Here is a 14,815-nt window from a genome sequence, read left to right on the forward strand (position 1 = left end):
ATTTTAACATTTTCTGTCATTCAAATGGAGTCTTTCTGTTATGACAAAAAAGAAGAGTCATTAAAAGAATGATTACAGGGAGCCAGGGAATGTTTAATCCCAGATTATTTCAACCTTAAAAAAAGATTAAGAGCTTGAACTCTTTGTACATCACTTTTCTAGTATGTGAAATGTAGAAAGTTATGACCGTGTTTTAATGTATGTAAAGACCAAAACAAAAAGCTAACACTGCCATTCATTTTTAACATGAAATGTTTTGAGGTTTTTTTTACCCCCCATAAATTGCATTGTCAACTGTACAGCAATATTTTTAAAAGATTTTAAGAATGGTAAGGTATACATGAAAAGACAAGTTATATCAGTGTTCATAGAGCCATATGTATTTTCACAAATTTATTTTAGCTTTAGTTGACAGTTGGTATAGTTGTGTGGTCCAAATTTCATCAACGAAACTGGATGCTATGGAAACTTCATAGGATTGTGAGGAAAGTTACTTATCAACTGAAGACATATGGTGAATTGCTATTATTACTACTAGTAAATAATTCAGCATTTACTAGTAAAATCAGTTTTAAAATATTTAGTGTGTTGAACTGCCCAGAACAAAGATAGTATATTAATTAATTCATTGTATTAGGTATCAGCCTTTCTCCTACAAATCAAACAAGTTTTGAGCTTATGTTTAGAATATAACTAATAATACTGCCCAAAATGTTGCTTATCAGCCCACTATCAAAGACTCCAACTTGAACAAGAAATTACCTTTATTCAGTGAATATTTTTAGCCAGTTTACTAGAGTTTGCCTCTTTAAATTAAGAAAACAGAAATTCAGCTGTACTAAAGGGAACTCACTGTCTAGAAGGCCAGAAGTAGTAGATAGAGGAGGGAAAGCCAATATGAACAATGACCCAATGGGAAGGAGTGTACAGACTATTCAGAATTTGTGTGCAGAATTTGAGGAGGCAGTGTGGTATAGTGGAAAACACTAAGTTTGGGATCAGAAAACCATGGTTGGTCACTTGCTTCCTGTGTAATCTTGGGCAAGTCATTTTAAGTTTTCTCAGTAGAAATGAAAGGTTTGGACTACATAACTTCTGAGATCTTTTGACCCTATCCTGTGATTTGGAGTCATTTCTTTAGCGACTTCCTTCTCTATAAAATGAAGAGGCTAACAGTCACTTCCGGCTCCAAAGAGGTCAGAGTACACTAAAGTCCAGACCTAGTACTTGGAGGGCAGCAACCATCCTCACCACTCCAGACACTAAGAATAGTTATCCACAGGCAGCTATGCCTTTAGCGTCAACTGTATGAGAAGGAATTAGAGGACCTCAAAACCAGAGGTCACAGGTTTTTCAGGAAATTATCCAGTACCCTGTAATAGAAAAAAATTATGTCCCTTTAGAATCATGGAGTCTATCATGGAATACTCCCAGATTGTTATAGTCTTCCTATTCCTACAATTCTAGTTGTATTGTACTCTATAGCATTTAAATTAAAGCCTCAGATAGTAATTACCACAGTTTCTTTTTCCTAGACAACTCCCACTCCTCATCACTGTCTCAACAGTCTTTATTTTTTTTCCCCTCTTTTTCTCTGCTTTATAAATTGACATTGATCAAATTACATACAAAGGGCTACAAATTTGTATTTTAAAATTCCTCAGCTTCCTTTTTGCTGAGAAGCCAGAAATAAAAAAATAAGACCCAATGCCCACTGTTTTCCCCTAAGTTAGGAGTTGAGTTCCTCATTTTTTTTTCTTTTCCATGTTAATTTGGAGAAATGTATATGCTACTAGTATATCCAGAAAGTAGCATTTTTCCTTTTCCAAATGACTACATTGTCACTTTGCTGTTAAAAACTGCTCTCTAGAGGGTCTTTTGCATGCATTCGTGGTGATGTTGGGAAATGTCCAGTTTAGAGCTGGAACTAGCCTTAAGAGTCATGCAGGCAGCTAAATAATGCTGTAGATGGAACACTGAACCTGTAATCAGGACTATTCAGACACTGGTTGTGTGACTATAAGTCTTAAACTCTGCCTCAGTTTCCTTATCTTTAAAATGGAGATTATGTGGGTTGTTGTGAGATTAAAATGGGACACCATTTGTATAGTGCTTTGTAAATTTTAAAGCACTATGCAAAAGCTAACCAGTATCTAGTCCAGCACCTCATTTTACAAATAAAAGAGAAAACCTCTAAGGTTAGAAAACCTTCCAAGGTTACACAAGTAGTAAAGTAGAAGAGCTGGAAATTGAAACAGGGCCCTGTAAGTCAAAATCCTGCATAATTTCTACTGTACCATCTTGCTACTTTACAATGACTTTAAAAAGACTCCTTGAGTATAAATAAAATATTTTAAGTTGATCTAAAAAACCTGTGCCCAAGGGTATATATATTAATGCATTTAACTTAGATACAGGATCATTTGTGCCTATTTGGTATCTATATAGAGAGTCATGTTACTTAAAGAGATTTTTGTGTTTTTTTTTAAAATTTATTTTTAACATAGTTTATAACAGATAAAGCAATTCGAACTTTTGGTCAGGTGATAATCTTTTTAAAGCATTTACAATATGGACCACAAAAGAATTTTTTTTTTTTAAACATAAGTCAACTGAGACACAAATAATATTTATGTTGCTAACTTCACAATCTCTTGATCTAATTGTCTCCACAGTATTCCAAAGAATGAAAAGACCCTAACTTAATGTTGTTGGTCTAAAGTCCTATGCCTAATAGCTTAATTTTAGACAGCCTCGGATGTTCCTCTACCCATAATCTATAATTGAATAGATCTGGTATTAAGCTTACAAACCTTTTGACTATAGGAAATTGCCACCAAGAGTAGGGACGTTGCAGGGAAACAATATCTCCCCAATTTCATGTCTATTCCAGGCAGGCATAGATTCTCCATTTGCATTCAGTCAGGCTTAAAGTCTGCCAGGTGTCAGTGGGGAAATTGAGTCTGGAGAGTCCCACCTCAGACCATGCTGAACAGCTGCTCTCCCACTCTTCCCTTGAGATCACCTGTGCAGTTCGTACCAGCATCTTATGAGCATACTGGCATCATGTAATGGAGGCTCGGATCGCCTTTCTTGCTACCCATACCTGGAGTTAGACTCAGGAGAACAGTCACTTAGTAGTCCCATGGCATCTAAAAATGGCAAGTTCCTATAACCAGTTTAAAATATGATTATAGTTTCACTTTGGCTAAGGAACATCTTTTAGGCAAGTCTTAAGTGGCTTACATGTCTTTCTATACATGTTCTAGTTCCTTATTAAATGGCAATCATAAAATCAAATTTACCATTAAAACCCTGACTTTTCCATCAGTGCTACATTTTATCAGATGTTACCTTCCTCTTGGAAAGTTAGACTGAAATTCTTTTCCCCAAACTAAAGATGTCATTGATTTGTTTTCAGTAATTAATTCAGTCAATTGTTTTAATACTAATTGCTTTTACTTCACTTTGTAACATGTCCAATTTTTCTCCCCATCATCCTGCTTCCTAATACCTTGCATTTTGATTACTCCTTCCCTCAATGTACCCTCCCTTCTATCACACCCCACCCTTCTCTTATCCCTATCTTTTCTCTTTTCTTGTAGGGCAAGATAAATTTCTATACCCCATTCCCTGTAGTTCTTATTTCCCTATTATATGCAATAAAAATTCTCAACATTCGTTTCTAGTATTTTGAATTCCAACTTCTCTCCCTCCCCCCTCCCTCCCTGGCCCCACTGAGAAGGGAAGCAATTCAATACAGACTAAATATGTATTCTTTTGCAAAAGATTTCCATAATAATCATGTTGTGTAATACTAATTATATTGCCCTCTGTCCTACTCTATCTTCCCTTATTTTTCCCCCCTACAATTGACCTTGTCCGTTCTTGAAAGGGTTTATTTCTAGTGACTTCCTTCTCCCATTTGCCCTCCTTTCTAACATTCCCCTTACCCCACTTGTCACCTCCTCTCCTACTTTCCTGTGGTGTGATATAAATTTTCATGTCAAATTTAGTGAGCATGTTATTCCCTCCTTCAGCCACATGTGGAGAGAGTAGCTTTATTTTTCCCCTCTTCCCTTCTCCCTTATCTTCTCCATTGAATAAGATTTTTCTTATCTCTTTTATGAGTTATAGCCTGCCCCATTTCATTGCTCCCCTTCTCTTCCTGAAATTTTCCTCCTTCACCCCTTAATTTTTATTTTATTTTATTTTCTTTATTTATTTGTGTGTGTGTATGTGGATATCATCTCTTCTGATATAACACACCCTGTACTCTATCTATCTACGTGTATGTGTGTGAGTGTGTATGTACAATCTCTCCAACTACCCAAATACTGAGAAAAGATTGAAGAGTTAAAAATATTTTCTTTCCATGTAGTAATGTAAACAGTTCAGCTTTAGAGGGTCTTTTATGATTTTTCTTTTTTTTTTTCCTGTTTACCTTGTCATGCTTCTCTTGATTCTTGTCTTGGAAAGTCACTTTTAAATACAGATCTGGTCTTTTCCTCAACATGGAATCTTCAAATTTCTCTCTATCACTGAATGTCCATTTTTTTCCCTTGAAGTGTTATATTCAGATATGCTGGGTAGGTGATTCTTGCCTTCAATCTCAGTTCCTTTGACTTCTGAAATATCCTACTCCAAGCCCTTCGATTCCATAATGTTGAAGCTGCCAGATGCTGTGTTATCTTGATTGTATTTCCACAGTATTCAAACTGTTTCTTTCTAGCTGCTTGCAGTATTTTCTCCTTGATCTGGGAACTCTGAAATTTGGCCACAATATTCCTAGGAGTTTCTCTGATCGGGTTTCTTTCAGGGGGTGATCGATGAATTTTTTCAATATCCATTTTGCCCTCTGATTCTATAACGTCAGGGCAGTTTTCCTTGATAATTTCATGGAATATAGTGTCTAGGCTCTTTTTTTGATCATGGCTTTCAGGTAGTCCAATAATTTTTAAATTATTTCTCCTGGATCTATTTTCCAGGTCAGTTGTTTTTCCTATGAGTTTTCACCTCATCTTTTATTTTTTTAAATTTTTGGTTTTGTTTACTAACTTCTTGGTTTAACTCATAGTCATTCTTTTCCCTGGACTCAGTTCTCTCTTTCAATGAATTACTTTGTTCAGTGAGCTTTTGAACCTTCTCCTCCATTTGGCTAATTCTGCTTTTTAAAACCTCCTTCTCCTCGTTGGCTTTTTGGGCCTCTTTTTCCAATTGAGTTAGCCTCTTTTTAAAGCTGCTGTTTTCCTCAGCATTTTTTTGGTTCTCCTTTAGTAAGCTTCTAACTTGTTTTGTTTTGTTTTTTTTTTTTAATTTAACTTTTAACATTCATTTTCACAAAATTTTGGGTTACAAATTTTCTCCCCTTTTATTCCCTCCCCACCCCAAACACCAAGCATTCTAATTGCCCCTATGACCAATCTGCTCTCTCTTCTATCATCCCTCTCTGCCCTTGTCTCCATCTTCTCTTTTGTCCTGTAGGGCCAGATAGCTTTCTATACCCCTTTACCTGTATTTCTTATTTCCTAGTGGCAAGAACATTACTCGACAGTTGATCCTAACATTTGAGTTCCAACTTCTTTACCTCCCTCCCTCTCCACCCCTTCCCTTTGGAAGGCAAGCAATTCAATATAGGCCAAATCTGTGTAGTTTTGCAAATGACTTCCATAATGGTTGTGTTGTATAGGACTAACTATATTTCCCTCCATCCTATCCTGCCCCCCATTACTTCTATTCTCTTTTGATCCTGTCCCTCCCCATGAGTGTCCACCTCAAATTGCTCCCTCCTCCCCATGCCCTCCCTTCTATCATCCCCTCCACCCTGCTTATCCCCTTATCCCCCACTTTCCTGTATTGTAAGATAGGTTTTCATACCAAAATGAGTGTGCATTTTATTCTTTCCTTTAGTGGAATGTGATGAGAGTAGACTTCATGTTTTTCTCTCACCTCCCCTCTTTATCCCTCCACTAATGAGTCTTTTGCTTGCCTCTTTTATGAGAGATAATTTGCCCCATTCAATTTCTCCCTTTCTCCTCCCAATATCTTTCTCTCTCACTGCTTGATTTCATTTTTTTTTTTAAGATATGATCCCATCCTCTTCAATTCACTCTGTGCACTCTGTCTCTATGTATGTGTGCGTGTGTGCATGTGTGTGTGTGTAATCCCACCCAGTACCCAGATACTGAAATGTTTCAAGAGTTACAAATATTGTCTTTCCATGTAGGAATGTAAACAGTTCAACTTTAGTAAGTCCCTTATGACTTCTCCTTGCTGTTCACCTTTTCATGGTTCTCTTCATTCTTGTGTTTGGAAGTCAAATTTTCTTTTCAGCTCTGGTCTTTTCATCAAGAATGCTTGAAAATCCTCTATTTCATTGAAAGACCAATTTTTCCCCCTGAAGTATTATACTCAGTTTTGCTGGGTAGGTGATTCTTGGTTTTAGTCCTAGTTCCTTTGCGCGAAGGACCTTTTGCGAGAGGTTTGCAGATCTCTCCGGAACAGAAATCTCCCTTGCTCCAATGTTCTGTGGCCTCTGGGTGCAGAATTCGCCGTGAGTTACTTCTTTGTAGTTGTTTTGTGGGTTGTGGGTTCAGAGCTATGTGTATGTGCGTCTTTCTACTCCGCCATCTTCTTCTAACTTGTTTTTTAAGGTCTTCTATTTCCTGAGCCAAGTGTAAGTCCCCTTTGGAGGGAGGGCCTTTGACTTCCTCTGATAGTATGCCTTGTTCTTACTCATCCGAAGGGATGAGGGGAGACACCTATTCCCCTAGAAAGTAACCTTCTATGGTCTTATTTTTTTTCTCTCCTTTTCTGAGCATTTTCCTAGCCAGTTACTTGATTGCTGTGTTTCCTCTCCACACCCACCTCACCTCCAGATCCACCCAGCTAGGGTTTAGGGGCTGAGATTCAAATGCTGCTTCCCAGCCTCAGGGGGCGGGGCTGCTATTCAGTGTGAGATTAAGTTCAGGTGCTCAGGTGGGGGCAGGACTGCCACAGGAGGCTCAGTTCCCTCAGGGGGTTTACGAGGAGACCTTCAGCAATGGATCTGAGCTCCTGCCTGCTTTGGGAGCCCCTGTCTGCTGCTGCCTCCACTGCTGCCTCCTGAGGGGGCCTGAGTTATGGGGACACCCCACTCCCCTCTTGGCCAGTTGAAAAGACCCTCTCACTGACCTTTGGCGCCTGTGGGTGGAGGGACCTGTGCTGCCACTGGAGATTCTGTCCCTGAAGTCTGCTCGGATGTGCTCCCCTCAGTGCCGCGAGGCCAAGGCAAGCCTGGGCTCTGCTCCAGGTCTGGTGTGAGCGACAGACCTTTAAGGTTGGTTTTTTAGGTCTCTCTGGAACTGAAATCTCCTCCACTCCATTGTTCTGTGGCTTCTGCTGCTCTAGCATTTGTTGGGAGTTCTTCTTTACAGGTATTTTATGGGCTGTGGGTTAGGAGCTAGCATATGTGTGTCTTTCTACTCCCACATCTTGGCTCCTCCCCCCAAGAGTTTTTTTTTCAATGCATTAATACGGAGCCTCCAAACTTTTCTGACAAAGCAAAATTCCCATAGAGGTGACAATTATATGAAAAAGGAGGCATTTTATGTTACTTAATGGGGATAGGGACTGGCTAGTGGAGTCTACCCTTTGAAACATTTGCAGGACTCTGCCTGCTTCTTATCCACATAGAGGTTTTGGGAGGCTGTTTGATGCAAATCGTGTGGGGTTATTTAGTGACTTGTTTTCTCTTATCTTACTAAGTGATATCATGAAGCTGTTTTTAACCTGCTGCTAGGCCAGAACTGAGTGTCCATACAAAAGGCATATGATCTGTTATTCCCTGGAGGCTTTTGAGTGAGAAAAAATTTCTTTTAAGCCTCTGGATCAGGGGAAAGGCAGTGACTTTGGCTGACCTTTTCTCCCACCTGGGTCACCATGTGGTCATGAATACCCAGTGCTGCTATTTCTTTTGTCTGTTTGTTTTCTGATTTTAGGTGAATGAATATTGGAGACAGAAAACATGAGGTCAAAGCCTTGTGAGCTTCAAAAGGTTAGCAGAACCATCAGAGGTCTAGCACCTAGAATCCATAGCAGAGTATTATGTCAGCCAAGCCTGGTAAAGAGCCATCCTTGAAGAGTCAACTGACACAGTAACTAAGATACTATGTCCTGCAAACAAGTAGCATGACCTGTCCATCAACTATGCTGCTGGGAGGAGTGTTTATTGTAAGCACTTTAAATTTGAGCCACACCCCCAAGCATTATCTTGGCACTACAGTTTCAAAAGTTTAAAATCCTAAAATCTAAATGATGTTAAAAGTAATCAGTGATACTGAGGAACGAATAATAGCTAGTATTTATATAACACTTTAAGGTTTTGCAAAGCAAAGTATAAATATGTATATTATAAATAACTTATTTTGATACTCACAACAGCCCTGGAATGTAGTTGGTATTATTATCCCTATTTTATAGGAGGAAATGTAGGTAGACAGAAGTGAAGTGTTTGACTTAACTAGTTTTCATAGCTAGTGAGTGTTTGAAGCAAGATTTGCACTCAGCTCTTCCTGTTTCCAAGCCCAACTCTCTATCTATTGAGCCATCTAGTTGCCCCTATCAGCTATGTAATATAGATATTTTTGGTTACTGGTTAACTGGCATGGGGGGGGGGGGGGGATATGAACTGGGGGAATCATATTGGAAAGGAATATACCAGATGGGAACTTGTGACTAATAGTTTTAGAAAAGATACCCTAACCCCTCAGGGTTACCCCTGGAACTTAGGAGAAATAGCCTTGCTCCAGAAATCTGACTTGATAAGAGTGTGGGTGGTAACAATGAGTGCAGAGTTTAGAATGCATTAGAGTTAATTTTGGGGTCACTTATGTAGAGTACTCCCAAATAGGCAAATGTCTTTACACATTATGCTCAGCTAATCATCGCTTACTCTGAGACCCTCTGAATGGAGAAAAAAAAATTGGTTGAATAAAGGTAAAGTGGCCTGAGCCAAGTTCAAATGGGGAACCATTTGAAGGAACTAACTAGGAAGTGATTTGAAAGGGCGAGCATTAGTAACTGCTCTTAGTGTCACCACCTCAGTGATAAGCCAGGCAGAAAGCATAGATGCAAAGTTGACCATGAAGAGCATGCAGACAGCACTACTTTTGCAAGAGTATTGTTCAAAGCTAAATCCTGGTAGATTTAGTAGAGGGAAGCTGTATAACACTGAGAAGAGAGAATGGAAATGAGTGTCATCTTTCACATAAGGAAGCTTGAAGGAAATGCATAGGAACCTTTCTCAAATCTATAGATTCCTGATGAAGTTGAAAATATAGTAAAGTCCTTTGAGTACTTAAATGAATTCGTGTTTAGTTTATTGTTGCACTGAAGATTTGTGTTATTTATTCACTAAACCTGATAGAATGATTATAAATTTTAATATTGTATAATATATTGTAACACAGACCACTTTTGTTCCCACTGCCTGAAGGCCAGGTGTATTAGATTGTTATTTCTCTCCCAGGGTGCTCTGGAACATCTGACAGGGGAGACTAGGTTCTCTGTAAATGGTTCTAGCCACCACTAATGTTGTTCCCTTCGTGTGTGTGTGTGTGTGTGGGTGGCACCTTGTACCCAAGTTTTGTTAGTCACTCTCAGATTAACTTTTACACTGAATTATTTACTTCAAGATATACTTACAAACACACAAACATACTCTGTCAGAATTTGGGAGGCATAATCCTTCCCTTCCTCTCTCTGGGCCTCCTCCTCCCTCCCCCACATAGACACGCCATTGCACCACTTTGGTCTCTGGGGAGGAGAAGGGGGTTAGGTTCATAGCTTACCTCAGTTTCCATAGAGCACACTCCCAGTACAAACCCCAGCCCAGGCTTGCCCCCGAGGCACCCTGGCTTCTCAGGGTTTCCACACTGAGCTGGCTGGCTACACCACCCACCTATCATCCTGGCTTGCACTCTCTTGTCCTCTAGGTATCATGTCTGGTACCTGAAACTGAGGAGGACTAACAACACAAAATGGAAGCAAAACATCTCCAGGCCCCATTTCTCAGAACTGTGGTAAAACAGAGGGAAAGTCCTTCTCTCACCAGTTCAGTTCATGGTGTCTGTGCTGTGAGTGAAATGTAATCTTTACCCTCTGGACATGGCAGTAAGAGTGGCTGAAAAAAATGCAACAGAAAGTTGTAGTGGCAGAAAAGAATGACCAGCCAAGCAAAGGACAATCCCCCTACCCATGTGGTAGGGGACACAGAGGCCTGTTTATTAGGTAATTTAGACATGCTCCAAAGGACCTTCTGGTCACCTCCATGTTAGGAGAAACTTGGCTTGCTCAGACAAGCCCAGGTTACAGTACTTTCTGATAGAATGTAGGGCATGTCTGTACTTAAACATCATCACACTTTTGACCTGCACTTGAGTAACTTGCTTTGATTCCATGTGAATATGGACCTCAGTTGATATTCTACTCAAACTTGCCTTTTGGGGTACTTATTTTTGAAAGCCTCCAGGCTAATAGCTTCAAAACTACTTTTATAGTGTGTATTATACTTAGGTATTATGATAATTTCATCGCCAGAATGAAACTTAAATATCTAGATTCTCAACCAGTTTTCTTGGAAACTACTTCTATTAGGTACTGGATGGCCTTGGACTAATGATTCCTTTGGCCTAGGGAGCTCCCAATTTTAAAACTTCATCAATACAGATCAACTTATTTTGGAGAATTACTGGAGACACTGAGTGATTTAGCCATTTTGTGTGAGGGGTGGAACAAGTCATGACCACCCTGTTATTCTTTCTCTCATGTAAGCTATTTTTAATTTTGACCAGAACTATTATTTCACTGGGAGATAGAGAGCTTCTAATGTGGAAACTTCTACCAGCACCAGTCTACAATTGTTCTGCCACGTAGAGTCTTAAAAACTACCTGGGGCACCAAGTGACTTGCCAAGGGTCATACAGAAAGTTTGACCCAAAGTTAAGACTTTAGTTTAGGCCTCCCTGACTCCAAAGATGGATTTTTATCTCCTATCCCACGAAACTAGAAAGCCACACAGTGTGTGTAAATATGTACTTAGCTTAGTATGCATCAATTTAGAAAGTAATGTTCTAGAACATGAAATGGTATGAAAGAGTGAAAGGTCCTTATGTAGAACTTGGAAAGTGAAAGCAAAAAAAACAAAAACAAAAACGATAATGGTATTTTCAGTGTTAGATAAGTCCTTAGTTTCATTGAGAGAATGTTAAACTTCTTCATCCTGCGATTACCAATAAAAAAAAAAGAGAAAGCAGGGCAAACTATGTCAGAACTCATGAAAAATTTCCCCTTTAGATTCAAATAACTTAGTGTCTGACTTATTAAGAAATCTAATTAAAATGGGTTATATGTATGGATTTCTTGTTGGTTTGTTTTTTCAAGATGCTCTTAGATTGGGTTGCTAACTTGTTAGAAGGTTCTTTGGTGCTTGTAAGATTGAACATGGAAGGCTTTTTAATCACTTGCATTGTCATTTAGTAGCTGTATCACTGTCAGACTGATGAAATGAGCTCTTGGTAATTGGAGCGCCAGCAGCTAAAAGGTTTAAAATAGATGTCATACAATACCAATAATAACCCAGTGAAATGTTACAGACCTAGGAAGTTGTACCAAGTGTGAGCCAAAATGGAGGAGAGTTCAATGTTCCATGGTTTTAAAAACATTTATGTTACTATTTTTGCTCTCTTTTTTTTCTTTAAGCTCTTAATCAAAATTTTCTTGGCTCTCTTAACCCATTTCTATATCGTCAAAGGGAATAGAAAAGAGGCTGCTAGGATATCAGAAGAGATCTATGGAGGAGTCTCAGGTAAAATATATACATCTATTATTTTTATTTTTTAAAAACACTTAGATTTTCTTTATGTGCTTTAATTCCTCTAGAGTTTAGATTTTTGGTTATAATTTGGCCTTTGAATCTGTGATATTTAAAAAACACAACACTTAATTTAGCAAAATAGTATTCAATGTGTGAAGCCTTTTCAGCCATCCTCTTGCTTTATGAGAATGGGGAGGTCCATTAGCAATTAGGCAGCACAAGCTTTTTTTTATAGACCCAAAGAACTACTTCTGTGAAGATTTCCCATTATTTATATGCTAGATCTTGGCACTGTGTTATGTGATTCAAAAAAGAGACTTAGCATCAGAACTTGATCAAAGCAGTTCATCTTTCTTGGATTTTTTGGTTTTTGTTTTTTCCCAGAATACATTATATCCATTTGAGTGTCACTGATTTGAATTTAAAATAGATTAGCTGCCATGTCATCACTGTCAGCAAAAACTGTCATGATGGCCATCCTATAAGTGTATGACTGTGCTAGGCATTGTGCAAAATTATAACAATGTACATGGACTGGAAGACTGAATTTGAGCAAATATTTTTAAGTTGAAAACAGAGTGCTTTTAATTTCTTTTTGCTAATTATTCACTTAATTTGCTTACTTGTAGGAGACTGCAAAATAGCTTACCAATTAGGCATTCTTCAGTTGGCTTTAACTTGCAAAAACACCTGGCAATTAAAGAGCTCAACATTCCATTAATGATCCTCCAAACACTTTTATTTTAATTCTTGCAGAGGTTCCAATATTACATCATATTTTATCTGCTAGTATCCATTTTCAAATTTGAAACCAGGATACTCTTTCAAAACAAACATGTGATCCATAGTTGGCAATGCACTGAACAAACACTAGGGACTATATTGGTCCCATATAAAACATCTAAGGATGCAGCTGTAGAAATGCTTAAATTAACTGAAGAAATTAAATAGGAACACAGAGTTCCAGAAGCAGTACTTAGAATGTGGAAAGTGATTTCCTTTGGGGATTATATATGTCAATACTTTCAGGGAGGTATGTTGCTTTGACCAGCTTATATATTTGTGCTTTATTGTTTTTTCATGTCAGGTTTGTTAAGCCTATTGTTCACTTTAAATCTGCTGGGCAGGCACTATATCTAATTCTGGGTTTCTTTTATGGCACCATTGTTGTTCAAGTTGTGTGTAGACAACAGCAAAATAAAAACTGCTAAAAAGGTCATACTCTTATTTTAACAAAAATTCAGAACTAACAATATTTTAATGTATATTCATTACAATTTGATTTTCAAATGAAGTTAATTTAATAGATACTTATAATGGACATGAATTATTTAGGTATTAATATTTTTAGAACTTATCTCACCTTAATGTAAATGATACATATATTTCTTTGAATTCAAATCTGTTCACATTATCCATATCATATATCAAGCTCCTAAGGATATGTGTAGTTAGCCTTTGGACGCTTCTTGGCTATGTGAGCTTGAACAAATCAGCTCATGTCTCTGACTCTTACTTTTCTTCACTACATGAGAATACTAAACTGCATGACTTCTAAAAGGAGCTGCGTCAGGTTTTTGAGCTGTGGTGTGACTATCTGATTAGAAAGATTCATTTGGTAGTAATGTGTAGGATGGATGTAAGTATTCCAACAAATTTACTATTATCAGTCTCCACTCAAAGTTACACTTTTTAACAGCTAACAGTTAAAGTAGGAAGCTTGGGATACATTTGAGGGCGTGATAAGTACACCAGTTTAGCTAGAATGTAGAGCACATGTATAACAATTTGCAGATTGACCTGATCAAGTGAGTGTGTAGGAAAAGTATTTGTGGCTAAGCCCAAAGAAGACTTCATCAGAGTTGAAAGGTACTTTTTTCTTTTCCCAGAGAGAATTTATTTTTGATTTCTAACTTTTTCCATTCAGGCAAAATTGAGGCAATAATCCAACAGAGGTAACAATGGTCCTCTGATAATAGGCCATATGTGGCCTATTTCTCTTAACCTGTTGAAAACTGGAGTAGAAGGAAATTCTTACCCTTTACATGACAAATTTCACTCAAATTTAGCTATTATAAGCATACAATAGTATTTTAGATGTGTTAAAAAAAACCCTTTCAAATGGAATAATTTATACATGTGGGGTTCTTTATAATGGGATTTTACCCAACATGCCCAGATTCACCTTCTTTAAAGAGATCTTTCCTTGATTCTCCCATCCCTTCAAACTGTTCTTCTTCTATTTCTGTACTCTTTCATAAATAAGGTCATAGAAAAAGCTGTCTATACTTGTTGCTTCTATTTTTTTTCTTCTAATCACTTTTTAATTCCTTACAGTCTGATTTCTGACATCATTACTTCTCTGAAAATATCCTCTTCCAGGCTACCAATGACTTCCTTTTAAAAATAGATTTCATTGATTGTCTTTTGATTTTACGTTGCCTTAGATACCTTCTCTTACTTGCATGTGTGTATATTATCTGTATATTTCTATATATACATGTGTGTATATATATATATATATATATATACATATGAAAATTACTTTTAAAAGGCATCCATAAAACAGTAAAAAATTTTAAAATATTTCATGGACACTGGAACAACTACTTAGGGTGGACTTTCAAATTAGTAGACAACAGCTGCTTTACTTCTTAAATATCTGGAACTTGAACATAAATATTATCTCAGCTGAATTAATTGTGTTATTGAAATAAATCTGCTGGTACAGAAGCTGTCATTCACAATTTTTATTTTAGCTCACCAAGCACTGGGGACATAAATTGTACTTTCAGAAAAATGTAGTTTGAATTAAACGAATTATTTTGAGTCCTCTTCTACACACCTCATCAAGAGCAAGTAAACATGTTTGTAGAATAAGCTTTCTCTTATTGAAATATGTTTGTATTCCTGTAGCACAGACCCTCTGCCAAATACCTAAAAATAATTGACCCCAGAAGA

At 37.6% G+C, this 14,815-nt stretch overlaps 1 protein-coding gene across 2 annotated transcripts in view; it reads left to right on the top strand.

Annotated features, from left to right (window-relative positions):
* Nucleotides 1–11,605: 11,605 nt before the first annotated feature.
* The window catches only part of ASB11 (ankyrin repeat and SOCS box containing 11), a 128,349-nt gene continuing 125,139 nt past the window's right edge, over nucleotides 11,606–14,815 (top strand). Inside the window, exon 1 of one of the 2 annotated variants that reach the window (XM_072614323.1) lies at nucleotides 11,606–11,845. In XM_072614323.1, the coding sequence (XP_072470424.1) occupies nucleotides 11,665–11,845 (181 nt within the window). In that variant the 5' untranslated portion in view covers nucleotides 11,606–11,664. The remainder of the gene's footprint in view (nucleotides 11,846–14,815) is intronic. The other variant, XM_072614324.1, reaches the window with a different exon arrangement.

This window comes from Notamacropus eugenii, chromosome 5 (assembly GCF_028372415.1).
Source record: "Notamacropus eugenii isolate mMacEug1 chromosome 5, mMacEug1.pri_v2, whole genome shotgun sequence".
NCBI lineage: Eukaryota > Metazoa > Chordata > Mammalia > Diprotodontia > Macropodidae > Notamacropus > Notamacropus eugenii.